At 58.0% G+C, this 19,672-nt stretch overlaps 2 protein-coding genes across 3 annotated transcripts in view; one reads left to right on the forward strand and one right to left on the reverse strand.

The window, feature by feature from the left end:
- SRRM3 (serine/arginine repetitive matrix 3) overlaps window positions 1-15,936 on the reverse strand; it is a 29,031-nt gene extending 13,095 nt beyond the window's left edge. Inside the window, exons 1-6 of one of the 2 annotated variants that reach the window (XM_061355551.1) lie at window positions 15,773-15,936; window positions 8,275-8,530; window positions 5,051-5,152; window positions 802-936; window positions 602-682; window positions 226-255 (exon numbers count right to left, since the gene is read on the reverse strand). In XM_061355551.1, the coding sequence (XP_061211535.1) occupies window positions 226-255; window positions 602-682; window positions 802-936; window positions 5,051-5,152; window positions 8,275-8,498 (572 nt within the window). In that variant the 5' untranslated portion in view covers window positions 8,499-8,530; window positions 15,773-15,936. The remainder of the gene's footprint in view (window positions 1-225; window positions 256-601; window positions 683-801; window positions 937-5,050; window positions 5,153-8,274; window positions 8,531-15,772) is intronic. The other variant, XM_061355552.1, reaches the window with a different exon arrangement.
- Window positions 1-19,672, forward strand: part of TMEM120A (transmembrane protein 120A) — an 89,228-nt gene that overhangs the window by 41,221 nt on the left and 28,335 nt on the right. The window lies entirely within an intron of this gene.

A 19,672-nucleotide genomic window follows, 5' to 3' on the forward strand; every position in this document is an offset into this window, starting at 1 on the left:
TTGCTTCCTGGGGGGATTTGGGGGATGGAAAGGGGATTTTGGCAGAAGGGCTCGGCTGGAGCAGTCAAATCCCACTGCATCCCATTGCCACCTCGTGGGCTCTGCAGCCTCCTGCAGGAGACGAGGCCAATTCCCGGTGGGATTTCAGAGGGGGACAGTGGATGGGGAAGGCAAACCCATGGCTGGTGGGGACCCTGCAGCCCACCCAGCCCAGTGGGCACTTACCTGCGCTCCGAGCCGGGTTTCCTCTTTTTGCTGCCATGGGGAAGGCAGAGAAGAAAGGGACATTAGGGACAGCATCCTGCCCAGGCAACCAGCGCTAACCAGGGATGGGCAGACCCCTCAGGAGCCAAATCCTGCCCTGTGCTGTGCATGGAGCAGGCAAGACCCCACCAGTACACGCAGTTGGGTGGGCTGGAAGTGCACCCCATAGCACTGCATGTGTATGGACACACACGTGGCTTCACTGCTGCATTGCACCTCTTGAGGGTGCTTGCTTTGGGGTGCGCTGCCCCTCAAAGAGAGGGGACTTGCCCCATGGAAAGGATGAGGTGGGAGGAGAGGTGCCCTCCTTGGAGCATGGGGACAACGTGGGACTCACCGGCTCCGGCGGTGACCGGATTTCTTCTTCTTCTTCTTCTTGGGTGGAGGAGAGGTGGAGCTGCTCGAGCGCCGTTTCAGCCTATGGGACAAAGCAAGCAGGGCTGGGGGGGGGGGGGGGAGAGCAGGGACCACCCCCCCTGTGCTCTGTGCCCCCCATGGGGACCCGCTCCCCACGGTCCCTGCTTGCTGCAGCCAGACCTGTACTCGCGGTGGCCGCTGTCCTCGCGGTAGCACTCGGCCGAGCAGTCGCACTGCAGCAGGCAGCCCTCGCCGGAGTCGGGGTACTCCACCGCGTACTCCTCCCCATCCACGCCGTGGTGGTTTTCGATCACGCTGCCAAAGGAGGAAGCACGGCGTTAATCCAGGGATCCCCGCTCCCCACGTCCCACTGGAGATGCTGGAGGGAAGCAGCATCCCTTGGTCAGGTCCCTTGAGGTCCACACGCAGCAAAGATCCATGGGGGGGGGTTGTTCCTGGGGCTCCTGTTGCTGCAGAAATCCCTGCTGGGCTGGCACAGGGATATGGTGGGATACGGGTCACCGGGATCTGGCCTCAGCATCATTCAGAGCCCCTTTTGGCATCACCCAAGTGCCAGGAGGCTGGAATCAGCCCAGGTAGGTGATGGGGAAGGATCAGGCTGAGAGGAGCTGCAGGAGGCTTGGGGGATTCAGGTGATTATCCAGGAGCTGTCCGGGATGATCCAAGCTTTGAGGCCATCACCCCACTGTGCTGCTGGCTCCGCAGCAGAGCTCCAGGAGGTGATGGGTGACGTCCCCCCCGGGGAGGTGAGATGAGGTGGGAGCACATCAGCCCTGGGGCCATCGGGGTCTCCTCTCCCTCCTGAGGGACTCCATCAGCATTAATTTTCCCTGCTGCCATGGAAACCATCAGGAGGTTGCCATTGGCTGCAGCGCTGCAGGCAGAGGCCCGGCAGCTGGACCACAGGCAGGAGGGACCCAGGAGTCCCTGCCCAGACCCTCTGTGCTGCCCACGCCTCCTCGGTCCTCTGCCATCAGCATCAAACCCCACCAGGAGCCTCTTCTTTGTTCCTGTTCCTGAGGGCTGCAGGACATCTCACACAGGATGTGGCCATTCATGAGGGGTGCCTTGGAGGGTGCTGGCTTCCCACCAGCCCAGGCACTTGCTTCCCAGGGGAGATTTACCCTTGGGAACCAATGAGGGCTCCTCCACCCTTCCCACTGGGAGGTGTATGGCAAGGAATGCTGGTGGATAAGGGCAGCCTCACAGCACTGGTCCCTTGGCAGCCTGGTCAGTGTCTATGGCTGAGCTGAGGGATGCTCCCATCCCCAGACTGCAGGTCTGAGTGCAGCACATTGGCATCCCTGGCCACAGGCAGCAGCTGGGCTCTTGAACCCAATTACAAGTGGTTTGGACCAGAACTACAAGCGAATCATCCTCCTCCTGACCACAGATGATCGCTCAGGCGGGTCTCAGGCTCCCTCCTCTGCCGCAGCCATGGCATCCTGGGTCCTCTCCAAGTGACTCCTGCTCCAGCCATGCCCCCAGGGCAGGAGCAGCCTTTCAGCCACTCACCCAACCATGGGAAGGGGGAGAAAAGCAAGGAGCAAGCAGGGATAATTCCCTCTTGGACTCCGGTCCATGAGCAGGCAGAGCTCCGTGCCTGAGCCTGCTGCCAGCATCTCACCCATTAGCTGTGCTCAGCGGCTCAAGACAGGCTGCTGCTGCCCCAATTATCCCTCCCCGCTCCTGTCTGCTTGCAATCCCACCAGCCTGCCCATCAAGCAGCTATTCCTTGGGGACCAGGATGTGCATACACAGGGATAGGAAACAGAGGGAACAAGCCAGGGACTCAGGTGGCCACAGCCCTGCTCTGTGCCTCAGTTTCCCCTGGGGGGGTTGCAGATGATGCTGAGCTGCTTGAAACAGGACCAGCTGGTTCAGAGTCATGGTCCCCGCAGCCAGCGACTGAGCTGTGAACATCCGCAGGGGCCCTGGAGCAGGACCAGCCCATGAGATGCTTTGCTGGGTACAGTCCCAGCCAATACAAGGGCTGGGGCTCTTTATTTAAGGTTTATTTAACTCCCTTTTCCAACCTCTTCAACCTTATGTAATCAGGACAACCCTTAGTAGGGGCCTTCAGCAGCTCAGATCCCTGCTGTCTGATAGAGCCACCTCCTTTGGACCCAGCTCCTACCTGCCTCCAAGCGCATCCACCTTCACTCTCCCCCAAGCAATCCTCTGCTTTGAGGCTGCTCCTTCCAGCTCAGCACTATTATTTATAGCCCCTGGGCTAATCTTTAATGATTACCCTTCCTTTCACAAAAGCAAGGCCACAGAGGTGACAGCCAGGGCTGCTTGGGTAACCTTAACCCACGTCTGGCTTCCCTATATGCTCCTTACAGCACCAGCCCTAATGAGCCTGGTTGAGAAGATGCCCTGGTGATGGCTGCTGCCCCCACAGGCAAAGGCCACTTGTTAACACCTCGGGCTTGATGCTCCATGACCCGGGCAGGTTGTTTTCCCCATGCCTTGCTTTTTTCCTGCTTGGAGGAGGACCCTGGATGCTTCGTGCTGCCCCAGCACCATCCAGATGTGCCCCATCCCAGGTGAGGGATATCCCTTCCTGCCTGGATGCTGGTGGAGCAGTGGGAGGAAGGCTTTCCCTTCCACCACGGCTTCCCTGCCTCCCCCCTTGCCCTGATTTCCTGCCCCTAATGAAGCATTAATATTCAGTGGACCTGCAGCATCTATTCCTGTCCCAAGTGACCTGGTTTCCAGGCTGATGGATGGTGTGTGCCGGGCCAGCCGCGCTGCCTGGGCCATTAAGCATCGTGCAGATAAATCATCACCAAGCACAGGGCAGACCCTCGTGAGGCTTGGGGACAGCCCTGCACGGGTCAGGAGCAGCGGGTGGCATGTGGCCAGTGCGAGATGAGCTGCTTTGGACTCCTCACCTGAGCCCCGAGCCCCCCAGGGCAGAAGCAGCTCCCAGGGGCCATGTGAGGAGCAATTGGGAGGCAGAGGAATAGGGCAGGAGCCTCTTGGAGAAGCTTCTTCCTATGAGGCTTCCTGGGGTCACACCAGCCTGATAGAGACACAGGCTCTAGGTGAGAAGCAGACTCAAGCCCAGCCTATCCAGCCTGGGCCCCTTGCAGTGGAAATGATTACTGTTATTAATGATTATTATTATAATCAATGATTGTTACTGTTATTAATGATTATTATAATAAATAATAATTATTACTGTAATTTATTATTATTATAATCAGTAATTATTATTATTGCTAACACTAATCTTTCTAGGGTTACAGACCAGCCTGGTGAGCCATCGCTAGCTGAGCTGGGTTACCCCAGCTTCACATCCAGAGACAGGAGGACCGGTCTGCACCATGGAGTTAAGAGCAAGGCAGGAAGCTGGTGCCCTCGCCTGGCTGGAAGCAGAAGCTGTGGGTTCAGCCCCAGGGAGAGAAGTCACCCAAAGAGGCAGCAGCAGGCAGGTGAGGCACAGCAACCCTGCTGCTTGGTCTCTGCCGCTGGCTGCTAGGATGGGCCAAGCACTGAGGCCTTCTGCACCTCGGTTTCATCATCTGGGAGAGGAGCTTTGCAATGCTGGCCTCTGTACAGCACCCTGAGATCTCCAAAAGACCAACGCAGGACAATCTTTAATCTCTCCAGAGGTAGGATATGGCCTCAGAGAGCAAACCCTGCCTCCAACCAACCAACCAACCTATCATCAAATCAACCAACCTATCATCCATCCATCCATCCATCATAGAATCACACTCATAGAATAGCTAGGGTTGGAAAGGACCTTAATATCACCTAGTTCCAACACCATCCATCCATTAATCCATTAATCCATCCATCCATCCATCCATCCATCCATCCATCTATCCATCCATCTATCCATCCATCCATCCATCCATCCATCCATCCATCCATCCATCCATTAATCCATTAATCCATCCATCCATCCATCTATTCATCCATCCATCCATCCATCTGTTCATCTATCCATCCATCCCTCCATCCATCCATCCATCCATCCATCCATCCATCCATTCATCTATCCATCCATCCACCCATCCATCCATCCATCCATCCATCCATCCATCCATCCATCCATCCATCCATCCATCCATCCATCCATCCATCCATCCATCCATCCATCCATCTGTTCATCTATCCATCCGTCCATCCATCCATCTGTCCATCCATCCATCCATCCATCCATCCATCTGTTCATCTATCCATCCGTCCATCCATCCATCCATCCATCCATCCCTATATACCTTCTCTATGTCCATCAATCTGTCCAATCACCCCTATATATACCCTCTCTGTATCAATCCACCCAATGTATCCATCCACTCCAATCCACTTGGAGGCAATTTGGGACGTGCCTCTCTGGGATGAAGGATGGGAAGGAGACACTGCCTGCCCAGCTTGGAGCTGCCTCACTTACATTTGGCGCCCATGCTGGTCCTCCCTGGTGAGCACCCCTTCCTTCTCCATCAGCATCTGCCGAAAGGTCCCCACTTTCTGCCGGATCTCCTCTTCGGAGTACCTGGATGGGCAAAGATGTGGTCAGAGCTGCTGTGGTTGGAGCGTGGGCTCCCCAGGGACCTGCTGAAGACCTCTATACCTTTGGGAGCAATATGTGGCTGCTCAGGAGAGGTGTCATGGTGACAGTCATCAGGTCCTCTGAGCTTGGTCCCCTGCCACCACGCTCCATAGAATCAAAGCATCAACCAGGTTGGAAAACACCTTTAGGATTATCAAGTCCAACCATTACCCCAGCACTGCCATGTCCACTAATCCCTATTACCCTCCCTTCTCCTGCCTGCTCCTCCCAGCAGTGCTTGGCAGAGGAAGGGACATCAGGAAGGGGTAAAAGAAGAGGATGACCATGAGGTTGCCATTCTGCCCCACTGCCCCAGGCTTTAGGGCATGTCCCCAGCAGTGCCAGTGATGCCAGGGCTCCCTCTTTGTGCCTGCATCCCTTCACAAGCCTCTTTTGCTTATCCCTGGCAGCCGAGCCAGCTCTGCGCTAACACCAACCGCTGACTCAGGCCACTGCAGGGTTATTAATGACAGACACCAATCACTTTGTCCCTGGCATCAAACCACGGTGCTCAGCCATCCCTGAGGTGTCCCTTGGAGGGACCAGTGACAGCCCTGGGCACTCAGTGCTGTGCCGCATCCCGCAGCAGTACAAGGGCACCGGAGCATCCCCCTCGACCTGCATCCCAATAGGATGCACGGTGCACCCAGCGTCATCTGTGGGGACAGGGTAAAGGGAGAGGGACCCCATGTCACCTGCTGGGAGAGAAGGGGTCTCTGTGTGTGCCTGTCCTCACCATCTACAGGCAGTGCTCATGGCAAATCCTCACTATCCTGTCTCATCAGCATCACTGCCGATGAGGCCAGAAAACTGGGTGCCACAGCCTGGGCAAGCCCTGTGGTCCTCAATGTTGGCACGTCACAGAGCCCATGAGGGACAGTGATGCCCCTCACAGTGCCATGGATGTCCTTGAGTGCCATGGGTGCAGAGGGGCACATGGCAGCATGCACCCCCCCCAGTGCCCATGGAGGTAACAGCAAGGAGAGGGCAATTAATATTAACAAGCTCATTTGCACTGAAGGGCTCATTAATTCCCCAGCCGGGCAAGACCAAGTGCAGGAGGGCACTGAGGCTGCTTCCCCTCACCTTGCACCCTGCATGCACATGGAAGGGGACCCCAAAACAGGGCAGCACCCCCATATGGTGCCCTGCACTGTGCCACCAACAGCAGTGCACCCAGCTGGGCAGAGCAAGAGTCCCCATCCCTGTCCACCTCATGGACCTGAGCCAGCAGCAGCAGCAGCAGCAGGGAGATGTCTGCCCGGGAAGATGAGCATTGCTGCAGCACATTAGAAATGCATCCAATGCTCTCGGAGGGGGGACATGAGGCCAAACAGGAGGTGACAGATGGGCCTGCAGGGGATGAGGCCAAGGCGAGGAACCCCCTGCACCCATTGATGCTGCATTGGATGCAGGAGCACCAGCTCCTTCACTCCTACAACCCCCAGGTGCTGCTTATAACCCCATTGGAGGGGGTTTGTGTTGGCATTTAACACATAGAATGGGGTTGGGTAAGGATGAAAATCCGCTGACACCTGATTCTGGACAAGAACCCAGCCTGCAGGCAGGGAATAACAGCATGGGGAGCCGGGAGCAAGCAGCAGCGCAGGCAGGAGGAGCCATCCGCATGTATGGAAACAAGGGAGTGCTTAAACCCCTGCTAAACCTCTGCTGTCATGCCCGCTCATCCCTCCCCTGTGACATCCCCATGGCCAGGATGCAGCTCCCAGCCTTGGTAGAAACCTCAGGGATGCACAGTGATTCCATACCCCCCCCCCCAGAGAGCCCCTGTGCGGAGGGGAAGAGCAGGAAGCAGGATTAACCAGGTTGACCAAGATGATGGCTGTAATTATCTTATCATTTCAGCGTATCATCGTCATCACTGTTATTAATAGCCTTAATAACAGCAAAGGCAATTACAGCAATAACAACAATAGCTGGTGCAGCATTGCCATTACCCATCGCACTGACGGTACTACTAGTAGTAAGATCCCTAGTAGGGCGCGGGAACCCGACAGGAGGCTCCCCAAAGTGCCAGGTCAGCCTTATTTATTTCCATAACGACAAATTAGGCACCCTCATTATTCCAGCCTGTGTGAGACAATTTAATTCTAGGTCATGCTTGTGCTCTTAATGAAAGCCTTGGCGAAGCCTTCCCTCAATCCATTTTCCTCCTCCCTGGCTGATACCAGTCTGTGTGTGCCGGAGAATTTCCTCCATCCATCAGGCTTTAGTGAGCTGTCAGGGAGGGATCAGACTGTTGGGTTGGTGCTGGAGCTCCAAGGCAGCCGTGGGTGCAGTGGGGATGGGGGTCTCCTCCCTGGTCCCCCATTCCCGTCTGCCCCCAAAGGCAGGGATGCACTCCAGCCCTATGGGTTTTCCCCCAGTCCTTTGCTTCCCCATGGAAGCAAAGCAGCTCGCAGTGCCCAGACAGGGGCATGGCAGGATGGGGGGATGCTCTCGCCCCATAACTAGGGGGAGAGAAGAAGGAAGGACAAAGAAAGAAGACAAACACAAACACCAGACCCTAAACCCCAGCTCTCCTTCATTTCCTCATTTCAAGACACAGAGATGTCCCATCACAGGGCTGGGTGGCACTGATGGCTTTCATGACCACGAGCAACTTAGTCCTCCTTCCTGCCTTGGGTTTCCTGGGACAACGAGCTGGAAGCCCATATTTCCAATTGGAAGAGCCAGAGCGAGCCTCCAACCTGTGTGTGGATGCACTCCCAGGTCTGCATCTCTTGGAGGCATTTACCTTCACAACCAACCCAACAGTCCACCCCAAAGCCATCTGATTCCCCAAAAAAGCTGATTTATTTGTTTTTAACAGGGATTTGGGTGTCATGGTCTGGTGTGAGATGTCCCTGCCCATGGCACGGGGTTGGAACTAGATGATCCTGAGGTCTTTTCCAACCTAAACCATCCTATGCTTCTATACTTAGACCAGGGGACATCTGCCACATCAGATATAGAGAGGGCAAAGGGGGGAGAAGGAGGTGCCATGGATGAATCCCAAGCCATGGGCTCCACCTCCAGCCCAGCCCCAATCCCCTGGCACTCACCCTTGCTCCTCCATCATCTCCTGCAGCTCCATGCACTTGAGCTCCACGCGCCGCTTGCGCTCATGGTCCAGGATCTCCCTGTGGGCCTTCTTCACCAGGGTGGGCTCCGCCAGGCGCGCCTCCTCCTCCCCCTTGTGCCACGTTCCCGAGGCTCCGGGCTGTGGGAAGCCATTGGAAGCTTCCTGGGGTGAAGGCACTTCGGCCCCGTTGTTGTACAGAGCCATGCTGCTGCGGGTGGGCTCGCCACCAGCACCGCCTATAGGGACAGAGAGAGCCGGGGTCAGTCCCTGCCTCAGTTCCCGTCTCAACCCATGGTGGCACAAGGACCTGAAGGCAAAGTTTGTCCCACAAGGGGTGTGGGTGCAGCAGGATGATGGGGACAGCGATGCAGAGATGGGGGTCTTCTGCCAGTGCCCTTCCTGCCCCTGTTCCCAAGTGCCTTGTTTTTCCCACCTGCAAAGCAAGTGGGGCTATTCCCATCACCATGGGAAAGGAAGGAGGATGCTCTGCGCCAGGCTCATACCAGGGTCTACAGCACCCAGAACCATAGGGTAGCACCAGGACAGAGAGGCAGGGCCCCTCCAAGCCCTATGGACAACATCAGCAGGTGCAGTGTGGAGCAGGGGCAGGCATTCATCCCCACAGCCCTCTGAGGACACCCCTGGGCACTGTCCCCATCCAGCAAGGGGATGGAAACCAAAGGTCAGGCATCCTCTTGCATCCCCCCGCTGCACTGGTTGGTGTGGATGCAGCTGTGGTCCATCCCAATGTCTGCACCAGCCACCAAGCGCATGCAGATGCCCTCTGGCAACAGCCTGGCACTCTCTGGCACAGCAGTGCTGGCTGCAAGGGGAAGTGAGACTTCCCACTGGCTCCTGCTCTTCCACATTCACGTGTCCCTGCCTCCTCCTCACTTGGCTCCCAAAATAGCCCCTTGGAAAAGGACAACTGTTCCAAGCAGCGCTGAGGCTCCGGGTGATGCTCCCGATCCTGCAGGAGGAGATGCTCCCACATCACCTGGACCAACCAGACAGCCACAGCCCTGTCTCAGCGAACCAGGCCACCAGCACACATGTAAGCACTCATTCCTCAGCCCCCCCACCCCGTGGTGCTCCCCTGCACAAAGCACTGTCCCTCTCATCCCAGCACGGGATGCTCCCAATGGAGATGCGCTGCCTTAATGACCCCCAGCAGCTGGATTGCCTGGACTCTGCTCCTACAATTGCATCTCCTGCTGAGTCCTACACAAAGAGAAACACGGGTGAAGGCAGAGCGCTCTCCAACCTGGGTTTGGGCTTGGGGACACAGCTTTTGCCAGCAGCCACTTCTCTGGGGTGTTTCCACCCCAGGGATCCTGCTGGAGAGACCTTTCCAAGGATGGATGCTGCCTGCATGTTGTTTCCTATGTGGGAAGCAGGCAGGCCTTGCCCACGACACCAAGGGTGTCCGATACACGCTGCCCGAGCACGGGGCTGAGCACTGGGCTGGGGAAAGAGGGAGATCCCTCTCTTTGAGAGGAGAAAAAGCCTCAGCTCCCTCTTTCCCCATGGGTTCAGCCAGGCAGGAAGGCAGCTCCCACCCCATGGCATCCCCAAAGGACATCCCCAGCTTCCCCGCTGCCACCGCCTGCCCCATGCACTCATCTATGTGCTGCCGAGCCTGCCCAGGGGAGGGCAGGAGCTGACTGCTTAATTACAAGCCTTTATTCTTCCCTCTTCTCCCTATGATTGCCATGCAGAGGAGCCAGCAGCCCTTTATTCCCATAAGGGCACAGGGGAGCAGGAAGCGGGATGCACTGCCGATGGGACAGGAGCCATTGGAATACCCAGAGGGTCCCTCAGTGCTCCGTTGCCTGCAGCAATGGGGCAGCACCCACATTTCAAGCCCTATGACACCCCACAGAGAGGAGCTGCCCTGGGCGAGAGATAGGAGAGATGCTGCAGAATAACGTGGCTTAGGGGCTCCTCTTCCTCTTTCATCAGGGCATGAAGCCATAAACCAGGAAGGGAATGAGGGAAGCTCCCGATGGGAAACCTCTATCCACTGAAGGGCTCAGGGGAGGAGAGAAGGAAGGAAAGGATGCTTTCCACAGCAGCCTCTGCTTGCTTTTCCCCAGTGGGAAGTAATGTTATCCTGAGTGGGTAAATTCACTGCTGCAAAGCCTTGAGAGCATGTGGGATACACAGCTGGGCAGGTAGATGGAGGAGCATGGGAGATAACCCGGCAGATGGATGGGTACCTGCACAGTGCGGGAGACAGGCAGATCCCAATGGGAAATGCTCCCTGTATCCATGAAAAGGATGCGGTTGGAGCTATCCCGCTGCAGCCGAGGATGGACACCGCGCTGCATCCCGGTGTCTCCTCAGCCGTGAGCAATATCCACAGGGAGAGCTGATTCCAGAGGCCTCAGCCACAGCAATGAGCAGGAAGACAAAGGAGGAGCCCTCCTCCAGCTGCCAGCAGCAAAGCCCTGGGTGGGAGACGGAGCCGGTCCCACCTCCCTGGTCACACTGGGGGCAGAAGGAGCCCCAGTGCCTCAGGATGAGCTCTGTGCCTTCCCTGTCCCCAAAGGAGACCCCCAGTGATGCTCTGCACCCACAAAGGACAGCCTGGGGACACTGTGGTCATCACCACCGCAGCCTCCATCCATTGGCCACCATACAATGACCTCCCAGCTCTGCCACCTCGCCCCAGCACCAAACCCAGCGCCAGACCCATCAGTGCAGGCACAGCCCTGCCCCACCGGCAGCAGCTCCCTCCCTGCTCAGCGCTACCCCCGGTAATGAAGATGATGGTTAAATATTTCATTATCTATCTGCAGTAATTACCCACAGATCATCCACTGCCCTGTGCATCCGAGAGGGAGAGGAGGTGCCTTGGGGCCAGCGCTGCGCTGTGCTCCCATGCTAAAGGCTGCAGGATGCGGGCAGATACAGTCCCCACAACACAAGTCCCCTTAGTGCCCCCCCCCAGAAGGGCTCAAACGCATGGGCTGGAGCTGCTGGGGAAACTCCCAAGCAAATCCCTCTCTTCCCATTTTGCAGAGCCATTCATCCATGTGCTTTGGGATCCCGACCTGCCCTGCTGGCACTCCACATGCCAGGAGGCTTGGGGAGGGCAAAAAGGCATTTCAGCTCACAGGCACTTTCTGCTGCCTGCGTTAGAGCTTTGGGGAATGTTCAGAGCTGCTCCTTCCCCATCATCCATCCTCATCCTATATCCCCATCCTCATTCTCATCCACATCCTCCATATCCATCCTTCATACGTATATCCATCCTCCATCTCCATATGCATATCCATCCTCATCCCCATCCTCCTTCTCCACCCTCAATCCTCCATCATCATCCCTATTCTCCATCCTCATCCTCCTTCTCCACCCCATCTCATGCCTCACCCCAAGCACCAGGACCAGCACACTGCGTCTCTCCATGATGAACTGCACCGAGGGTGCTCTGCACCCGGGCACCAGCATTCCCAGCCCATGGAGGCTGGGATGCACAGAAGGACAGACACACAGCACTGTGCCCCTGACACACAGCCAGGACAGACCCTGTTAGCGTGGGGTGCCAGGACCAGCCTCACCACCCTGGTTTCCAGCCAAGCTTTAAACCAAGCTCCCTCCCTACAGGCTGGGACCCTTAGGGGTGTCCCCAGGATGTGGCTGTCCCCATATCCCAGCCTGGGCTTTGATGCGCAGAGGTTGTGGAGCTCCAGCCGGAGAGAAGAAAACAAGGAAAATGAGCTAAAAAAAAAGTGTTAATTCCCCAAACTGCCCTTTCCCTTACATTTTCCAGCCCAGAACGAGCCCCTTCCCAGCTGCCTCTGCTCAAATCCCCCATGGGCACCGCTCACTCAGCTCCCTGGCCATGCCCACAGCACCCTAGGCATGGGGCTGTGCTGGAGGCAGCTGCCCATCACCCCTGTCCTCTGCCGCAGGGCCCTGCCATGCCATAATGCAGATGAAGCCACATTCTCGGTGGGAGCGGTGCCTGGATGCTCTCCCGGCATCATCCCCTCGGTGAGGAAAGGCGACAGCGGTGCTGGGCATCCACCCCCCTCCTTGCCTCGGCTCTAATTAAAGCTGCCTCCGGCCGGTGCTCCATTAATTCTCACCACATCCAGCTGCACCAGGGTGATGGGGAGATGGGGATGCGGGCACGGGATGCAGGGATGCGGGCACGGGATGCAGGGATGCGGGCACGGGATGCAGGGATGCGGGCACGGGATGCAGGGATGCGGGCACGGGATGCAGGGATGCGGGCACGGGGTGCAGGGATGCGGGCACAGGATGCAGGGATGAGGGCACGGGATGCAGGGATGCAGGCACGGGATGCAGGGATGCGGGCACAGGGTGCAGGGATGTGGGCACGGGGTGCAGGGATGCGGGCACAGGATGCAGGGATGAGGGCACAGGATGCAGCTCCCTGGACCACTCATGTACCGAGCGTGCCCGAGCTCAGTCCCAACAAGCAGTGGATAGCCCAGTGGAGGTGAAGATGCTCCAGCACCACCAGAGAGAATGGGAGGAGTGGTCCCCATGGTTCCCCTGCCCGCCAGGGTCTCCTCAGGGCACAGCACCACTTATTGAAATCATCACCCTGTCTCCCAAGCATTGACAGCCCCATTCCAGGCTCTTCCCATGGGAACAGCTGGGAGAAAGGCTCTTTTTGTCCAAGACTAAAAGTGCCAGAACATCACAGCAAGGCAGCAGCATCCTCTGAACACCGGGCCAGCACTGCAAGGAGGAAAAGTCCAGTGTCGCTGCCATGAATTGGGCTGACCTTCTGCGGAGCTGCCTTCCGAGTGCCAAAAACCATGAGTCAGACCTCTGAGAAAGGCCTAAAAAAGGCAAATCTGGCTGTAAAAGTGTAACTGGTTCTGGGGCTCATTAGAGCTGCACCCCAGCCCCAAGCCAGCGGGGATCCTGTTCATAGGAAGGGGCAGCAGAAAGGGTTGGATACATCCATCCCAGCCCCTTCATCCCTATTTCCCTGAGACCAGAGCATCCTTTCCTCTGCCCCGGCACAATTTGGCACCTTGCAGACTTTAAAGCAATTAATATGGAATATATGGATGCTGGCTGGAGGGAGGGGGGCATGAGCTTGGTGAGGGCTCCCTGCTGCTTGTGCATACCTACGTCTGTGCAGATATATATATATAAAAGGATATATATATATATCTTTTAAATAGATGAGGAGGCTGGTGGAGAAGCTAAACAGTTGCTAAGCAACTGGGCTCCTTCCCAGATTGGGGATGTAGGGATGGGGGAGCCAGGGGTGGGGACCGGTCCCCCCCCACTGACGGGCACCTCAAAGCAGAGATCCACCAGCTCCCCTGGGAGATGCTCTGGAGGAAAGGGATGGATGAGGGGAGGAGCTGGGCTTTGCTCCTGTCCCACAGCGCTGTGGCTGAAGCCTGACCCCTTTGGGGTGCCAGGGGAGGCCGAGCAAACCCCATTCTCAGCTCCATCTGGAGGAGAGCGGATGGGAATGGATCACACCATGATGGGGACCAGCACCAGGGGACCACAGGATCCGTGCAGGATCCTATCCCTGGGCCAGGGATGAGGTAGAGGAGGAGAATCATCCGAGTGACAGCACCAAACCCCCCATGATAAGTGGGGTGATGGGTACCCCTATGGGATGCCCCAGCCCACACCCTCCTCAACCCCTTGGGGCCACCTCAGCCATTATTACCATTACTATTATAATAATTATTATAATTCTTATTATCATGTTATTATTATTATTCAATAATAATAACAATAACAGCAATTAGTGAGCACACAGGAGCAGGGTGATGATAATCACAACTGGGTCGCCTTCCTCAACAGGGATATAATCCCAGCAAAAGACCCCTGGAGCCCAGTGCTGCGGGAATGGGGGGGTCATGTCCAGCGCAGGGGGAGCATCCAGCCGGGAATCTCCCCCCCGTCCGTGGCTGACCGGGTGGTTGTGTAACGGGAGGAGCTATTCCGGGGTTTGAGCGCATTATATAAGCCATGGGCCACCTGGCCGGGAAAAACGGGAGCTGGGAGACAGGGAGGAGAAGGAGGAGGAGGAAGGGATTTGGGGATCACAGCCCCCCTCCCGGCTGAACCCATGGGGTGACCTGCACCCTGCGGGCATCCCCTGCACGGAGACGCGGGGGGGGGGCACTTCTGCTCTCCCATCCATTGCCATGCATCCACCCGCAGCCGGATCGGGGCTCTGGGGCAGGAGCCACTTTGCCTGGGATTAAAAGCACCATTTCCCTGGCAGCAGGGACAAAACCAACCCAGAGCTCTAACACACACACACACACACACACACATCCCCATCCCCAAGCTGCCCAACTTGTGGCTCTGAAAGCCCCTGCCTCTCCCTGTGTGTGCTGCCAGGATGAGTCCTTGGGCAGGGGGAGGCGGGATGCAGGGGAGGCAGGGAAAGGCAGGGGGAGGCAGGGAGATGCAGGAGGGATGCAGGCGGAAGCAGGGGGAGGCAGGAGGGATGCAGGGGAAGGCAGACGGGATGGAGGGAAAGGCAGGGGGATGCAAGAGGGATGCAGAGGGGATGCAGGGGGACACAGAACGAGGATGTTGTGTGCTTGGACACAAGCCCCAAGTTCTCCTGTCCCCAAAATACCCCACTCTGGGGCTGTCCCCGTGCTCCTACAAAGACAAACCCACACGGCAGGGCAGGCAGCCCAGCAGGGGCATGTGAGCACCTGCACCCTCTGAGATGGCCCTCGGCGCTTCCCATCAAGCCGAGGCACCCCCAAAAGCTGGCAGTCCCCCCAGTGACCCCCCTGCAGCAGCAGCAGGAGCTCAGGCAAGCCAAGAAACATCCATCTCTGCTCCGGGAGGGATGAATGGAACCCGCGGCCCCACACACGGAGCATCCCTGGGGACAAACCTCCGGATCCCGGGACAGAGGAGCACAGAGCACCCCCCGCTGCCCATAGACGGACCTCGCCCCTCTCCTTCCCCCGTGCAACACCGCACGGTTTGAATCGCACCAGGAGCTGCGGGAACCCTCTCTCCCCTCTCTGCCCGGGGGTCGAGCGGGGCTTCGGGGCCGTTATCCCGGCCCCATCTCCCACCCGCACCCCTCATGGCACCATCTCCATCCCGTCCTTCCCAGCCCCAACCCACTGCTGAGGCTGGGGGAGGGGGGGGGGGGGAGGTCCCTCGCAGCACGGAGGACACGGACAAGGGGTCCCCCCCAGCACCGGACACATCCACATCGCTGCGCCCCCAACGCATCACCGCACCGCGGGGTCCCCCAGGCACGCCGGCACCCCCGGGCCGCTGCCTCCCCGCTCCCTTTGCGGACCCCAGTTCGCTGCCCCATAGCAGCACCGTGAGCCCCATCCCCGCCCCTTGGGGGGCTCCGCAGCACCCCCAGACCCCCTCCCGTTTATCCCCGTCCCCTCTCTGCCCCCCTCCTGTACCCAGTGGGGTCCCCCCCGCCCGGTGCCGGCCCGAGCCAGGCCTGGCCGCGCCGCCCCGCGCCTCACCTCTCCCCGCGGGGCCCGGCCCGGAGCCGTTGCTGCCGGGCGCTGCCGGAGCCGCTCGACCCCGCTCGGTACCGTTCGGCCCCGTTCGGTCCCGCTCGGCTCGGCCCGGCCCGGCCCGGCCCCTCCCGGCGCGGCTCCTCCTGAAGTGCTGGACAGCTCCGCGACACAGAGCTGCGAGCCGAGACAGCGCGCCGCCGAGGGCGCACAGCGCCGCCTGCAGGGCGGAGGGCGCGGCGGCACCCGTCCCCCCCCATAGACACCCCCACATCCCACCTCACCATAGAACCCTCTGCCCCCATCTCCTCAGAGCTCTCCCAGTGCCCCCCTCTTCCCTCCCCCACATCTCCCCATCCACCTGCACCCCAAGCCCCACATCTCTGCAACACCCCCTCCCTCCCCCCCAGCGCCCAAATCATCCCCTTGGGGTGCAGCACCAGGCACCCAGGGCGTTGTCCCAGACAAGCTGCTCCTGCCTGGGGGATGCGATGGCCAGGACAAACCATCCTGTATCCCAGCCCATGCCATATTCCAACCTGAAAGTCATCCCATACCCTGCCCATATCCCATCCCAACCTCTCCTATATCCAATATCCCAGCCTGTATCCCAACCCACTCCACCACTTATCCCACACTGAATCCCATCCCATATCCCACCCTGAAACTCATCCTTTCATGTATCCTGCCCTGTATCCCATCGCGGTTTGTATCCCACATCTCACCCTGTCCTGTAACCCATCCCAGATTCCATCTTGAATAGAATTCCATCCCGTATCCCACCATCTATCCCATCCCATCCCATCTCCCATCCTTTACCTCCTCACCCCTCCCCAGCAGGATGAGCCGTGGTGACACAGGATGTGCCATTGCCCCTCTAACCCATTGCCCAGCACCACACCACAGGTGATGAGCCCATAGGAACAAGCCCACAATTCCTGTTTCCTTCAGCAGTGCCAGGTTTCCTCTGCCCTGCTCCCTCCCCAGTCTGGCTGCTCATTCCCAAGGAGAAAGCAAACCAAGGCACCCAGCTGTCCCTCCATGGTGGGATCGGCCTTGGGAGTGGGATGTGGGGAGGGGACTGGGATGGAGAGCCGGGTTCAGGAGCTGCAGTGCAGCCCCTGGAGCATCCCCAGCGCTACTGCTGCTGCCTTTATCCCTGCCACATCCTCCCCAGGACAAGAGCAAATGCCAGTTCCTAGGAGACACCTCCTGCATGGTCAGTGCCTCACCCAGCTTAATAATGATGGAGAAGGAAAACAGCCCGTGACAGGAAAAGCAGCATCCCTGAGGTGAGCCCATGCCCTTCGCAGCACCATTATCCTTCGAGCACCCGCAGCGCTGAATAATGCATCGAGCCTTGGGAAACAAAGGAGATGGGGGGGATGCAGCTGGGCCCCCCACAGCAGCAAAAGCAGGGTGTGGAGAACCTGGCACCATGAATGTTCCCTGGGTCCCTGCTTTGCAATGGAGCCACCTCGGGGTGAACAGGAATGGGAGGTTTAGTGTACACACAGCCAGGAATGGGATGGAGACAGGTAATAGATGGGTAAAACAGAGAGAAGAGGCAAGAACAGCAACCAGGCACGCAGAGAGCTCAGGGATGCAGCCAGGAGCACGGCCTGAAGGGATGATCCAGTGCAGAACAAAGGGGGAGAGAGATGGAAGGGCAGGGAGAAGGGATGGTGATCGCAAGCAGACAGGCAGAGGCACTCACCGCTGTGGGGAGAGGAAGGGAATCATCACTTGAAAGCAAGCGGGGATTTGGGAAGGAGGGGGAAAAGGAGGTGATAAATAATTAAAGGCGATCAAACGAGGCAGGCAGCAGAACAGGCCTAATTGCAAGGATTCACACCGGGGCTCAACAGCTCCTGATGCAGCAGGAAGGCGGCCGGGAGCAGCTGTGCTGCTGCCCCTGATCAAAGCCCAGCACTGCCTTGATGCTCAGCAAGGGAGCGGGAGCAAAGAGGGGGAGCAAAGCAAAGGCACGAAGGGGAAGGGTTTGGGGGCACCGTTATCCCTGGGGTGTGATGGGCACCGGACACCCGAGCAGCCTGCGTGCATCTAGGGTGACCTTGGGCCTGTCGATCCTGGCTTGTTGGCTGGAGGCTCCCATTGATTTGGGCTTGACCCATGGCCACATGGTCATGCTTGGTGCTGGGTGGCCTCTCCTCCTGCTGCCCTGGGGCTCCCTAAGCCTCAGCAGGGATTTATCTTCCCTATGGATGTGGCTGGCTGCTGTTTGAAGGGCTGGAAACACTTCGCACTGCTGCAGATCAGGGCAAGCTCAGCTCTCACAGAGCATCATCCAGCTGTATCCTTCCCCATGACCAGCTCCCATCCTATGCTTGGTTATGCCATGGATCTGCCCCATGGTCCCCAAGGACCCCTGCAGGCAGAGTGGTGGCAGAGCTCAGCTGGAGCGTGCTAACCTCTCCTAAGAGGCAATCAAATCCCACCCCAGCAGGAGTCCCTGCATATTAATCTCCCTGTGTTATCCAGCCATCTGTTCCAGCAGCCAGGAAAAGAGCAGTCCCTTTGCTCTCCTTTATTAACAGGTTTCCCTGTAAATGGAAACAAACCCTCCCATCCCAGCGCCATGCTCCAGCTCAGCTTTGAGGCACCCAGGAGGGGGCTGATGGTGTCTAATCCTCCTGCTCACATCAAAGCCTCTCTCCACCACCCTGTACGGAAGGGGAAGCTGCAGGGGTGAGGAAATACACCCCATTGGGGTGTATTTCCCTCTCTCCCTATTCACCCACCATCACCCTGGGCAGGATGCTCTCAGGATGCAGCCTGGGTTGCTCCATCAGAGGGAGGTTTTGCACACTGACCTTGCCTATAAGCAGTGCTCAGCGCACAGGAGGGGCTCTGCATGGTCACACATGTAAGATGTTGGATGTGTCCCGGTGAAGCCAAGCGAGACCTGGCTCTGCCAGCCAGTGAAGAACTCGCTTTGCCTGCTGAGCAAAGCATGAAGCCTCCAACACAGAATCAGCCACACAAAGCCTGTTGTGAACCACCAGCCCCAGTGAACTGAGGCCAACTGCAGTCACAGGGCACCAGCATCTTTGCATGGTACCTCCAGCCCCTGGGTTTTGTTCCTTTCCAGGAGCTGGGAAGGCAGCCAAGCTTTGGCAAGGCAGAGGCTGCAATTCTCTTCCTGTTGTTTGCCCTGATTCTCTTGAGCATCACCAAAATGCCAGTGATCCTCCCCAGGCTTGGCTCTGCCTGCTGTGGGTGTACCAGGGCAGCAACCCTGGACGGATGGAGCTCAGAGGTGGCAGGTCTGGATCCCCATCCAAGGCACCAGCTTTAATCAGAGCCAGGAAAACAGTGTTCCCAAGCATGAGGGACACAGGGCTGCCTGCCTGCACCCTGCTCTGCAGCCATCCCACCTGAAGCACCCCTGGCACACTGAGCTTGATCAGCTTTAAAGACTCAAGCTGCAATGCTCACCCTTTGCTTCTCTGCTTGTTCTACCCTTCCCTGCACTTTACCACGTGGCCCCAGCAGCGCAGGAGTAGCAGGTGGGAGCAAGTGGCCTGGCATCTGGCCATCTGGAGTAGCTTTATTTATTACTCTTACTACGCATCTCCTCTGTACCTCGACATCTGGGCTCTGGCACAGAGCTGGGCTGAGCGAGGAGGCACCTGCTCCATGCATAAGTGATGCTGCGATGGAAGAGGTCAGATGCTTCGAGACCCTTAAGACAAAAGCCTGTCTGAAAAACACAAGCACTGAGCAGGGCAGGTTCTTCACCTCCTCCAGACCTGGTCCCTCACCTCCACAGGAGGTAAAACCACCAGAGTTAGTGCTGTGACTCAGCAAGGCGGCCATGCTGCAGCAGCAGCCCACAGGCCAGAGGATGAAGGTCATGTGTCTCTGAAAACACCAGGCAAAAGC

This window comes from Neopsephotus bourkii, unplaced genomic scaffold (assembly GCF_033783945.1).
Source record: "Neopsephotus bourkii isolate Nb327-2 ecotype Australia unplaced genomic scaffold, CSIRO-AGI_Nbou_v1 NB_804, whole genome shotgun sequence".
Taxonomy (NCBI): Eukaryota; Metazoa; Chordata; class Aves; order Psittaciformes; family Psittacidae; genus Neopsephotus; species Neopsephotus bourkii.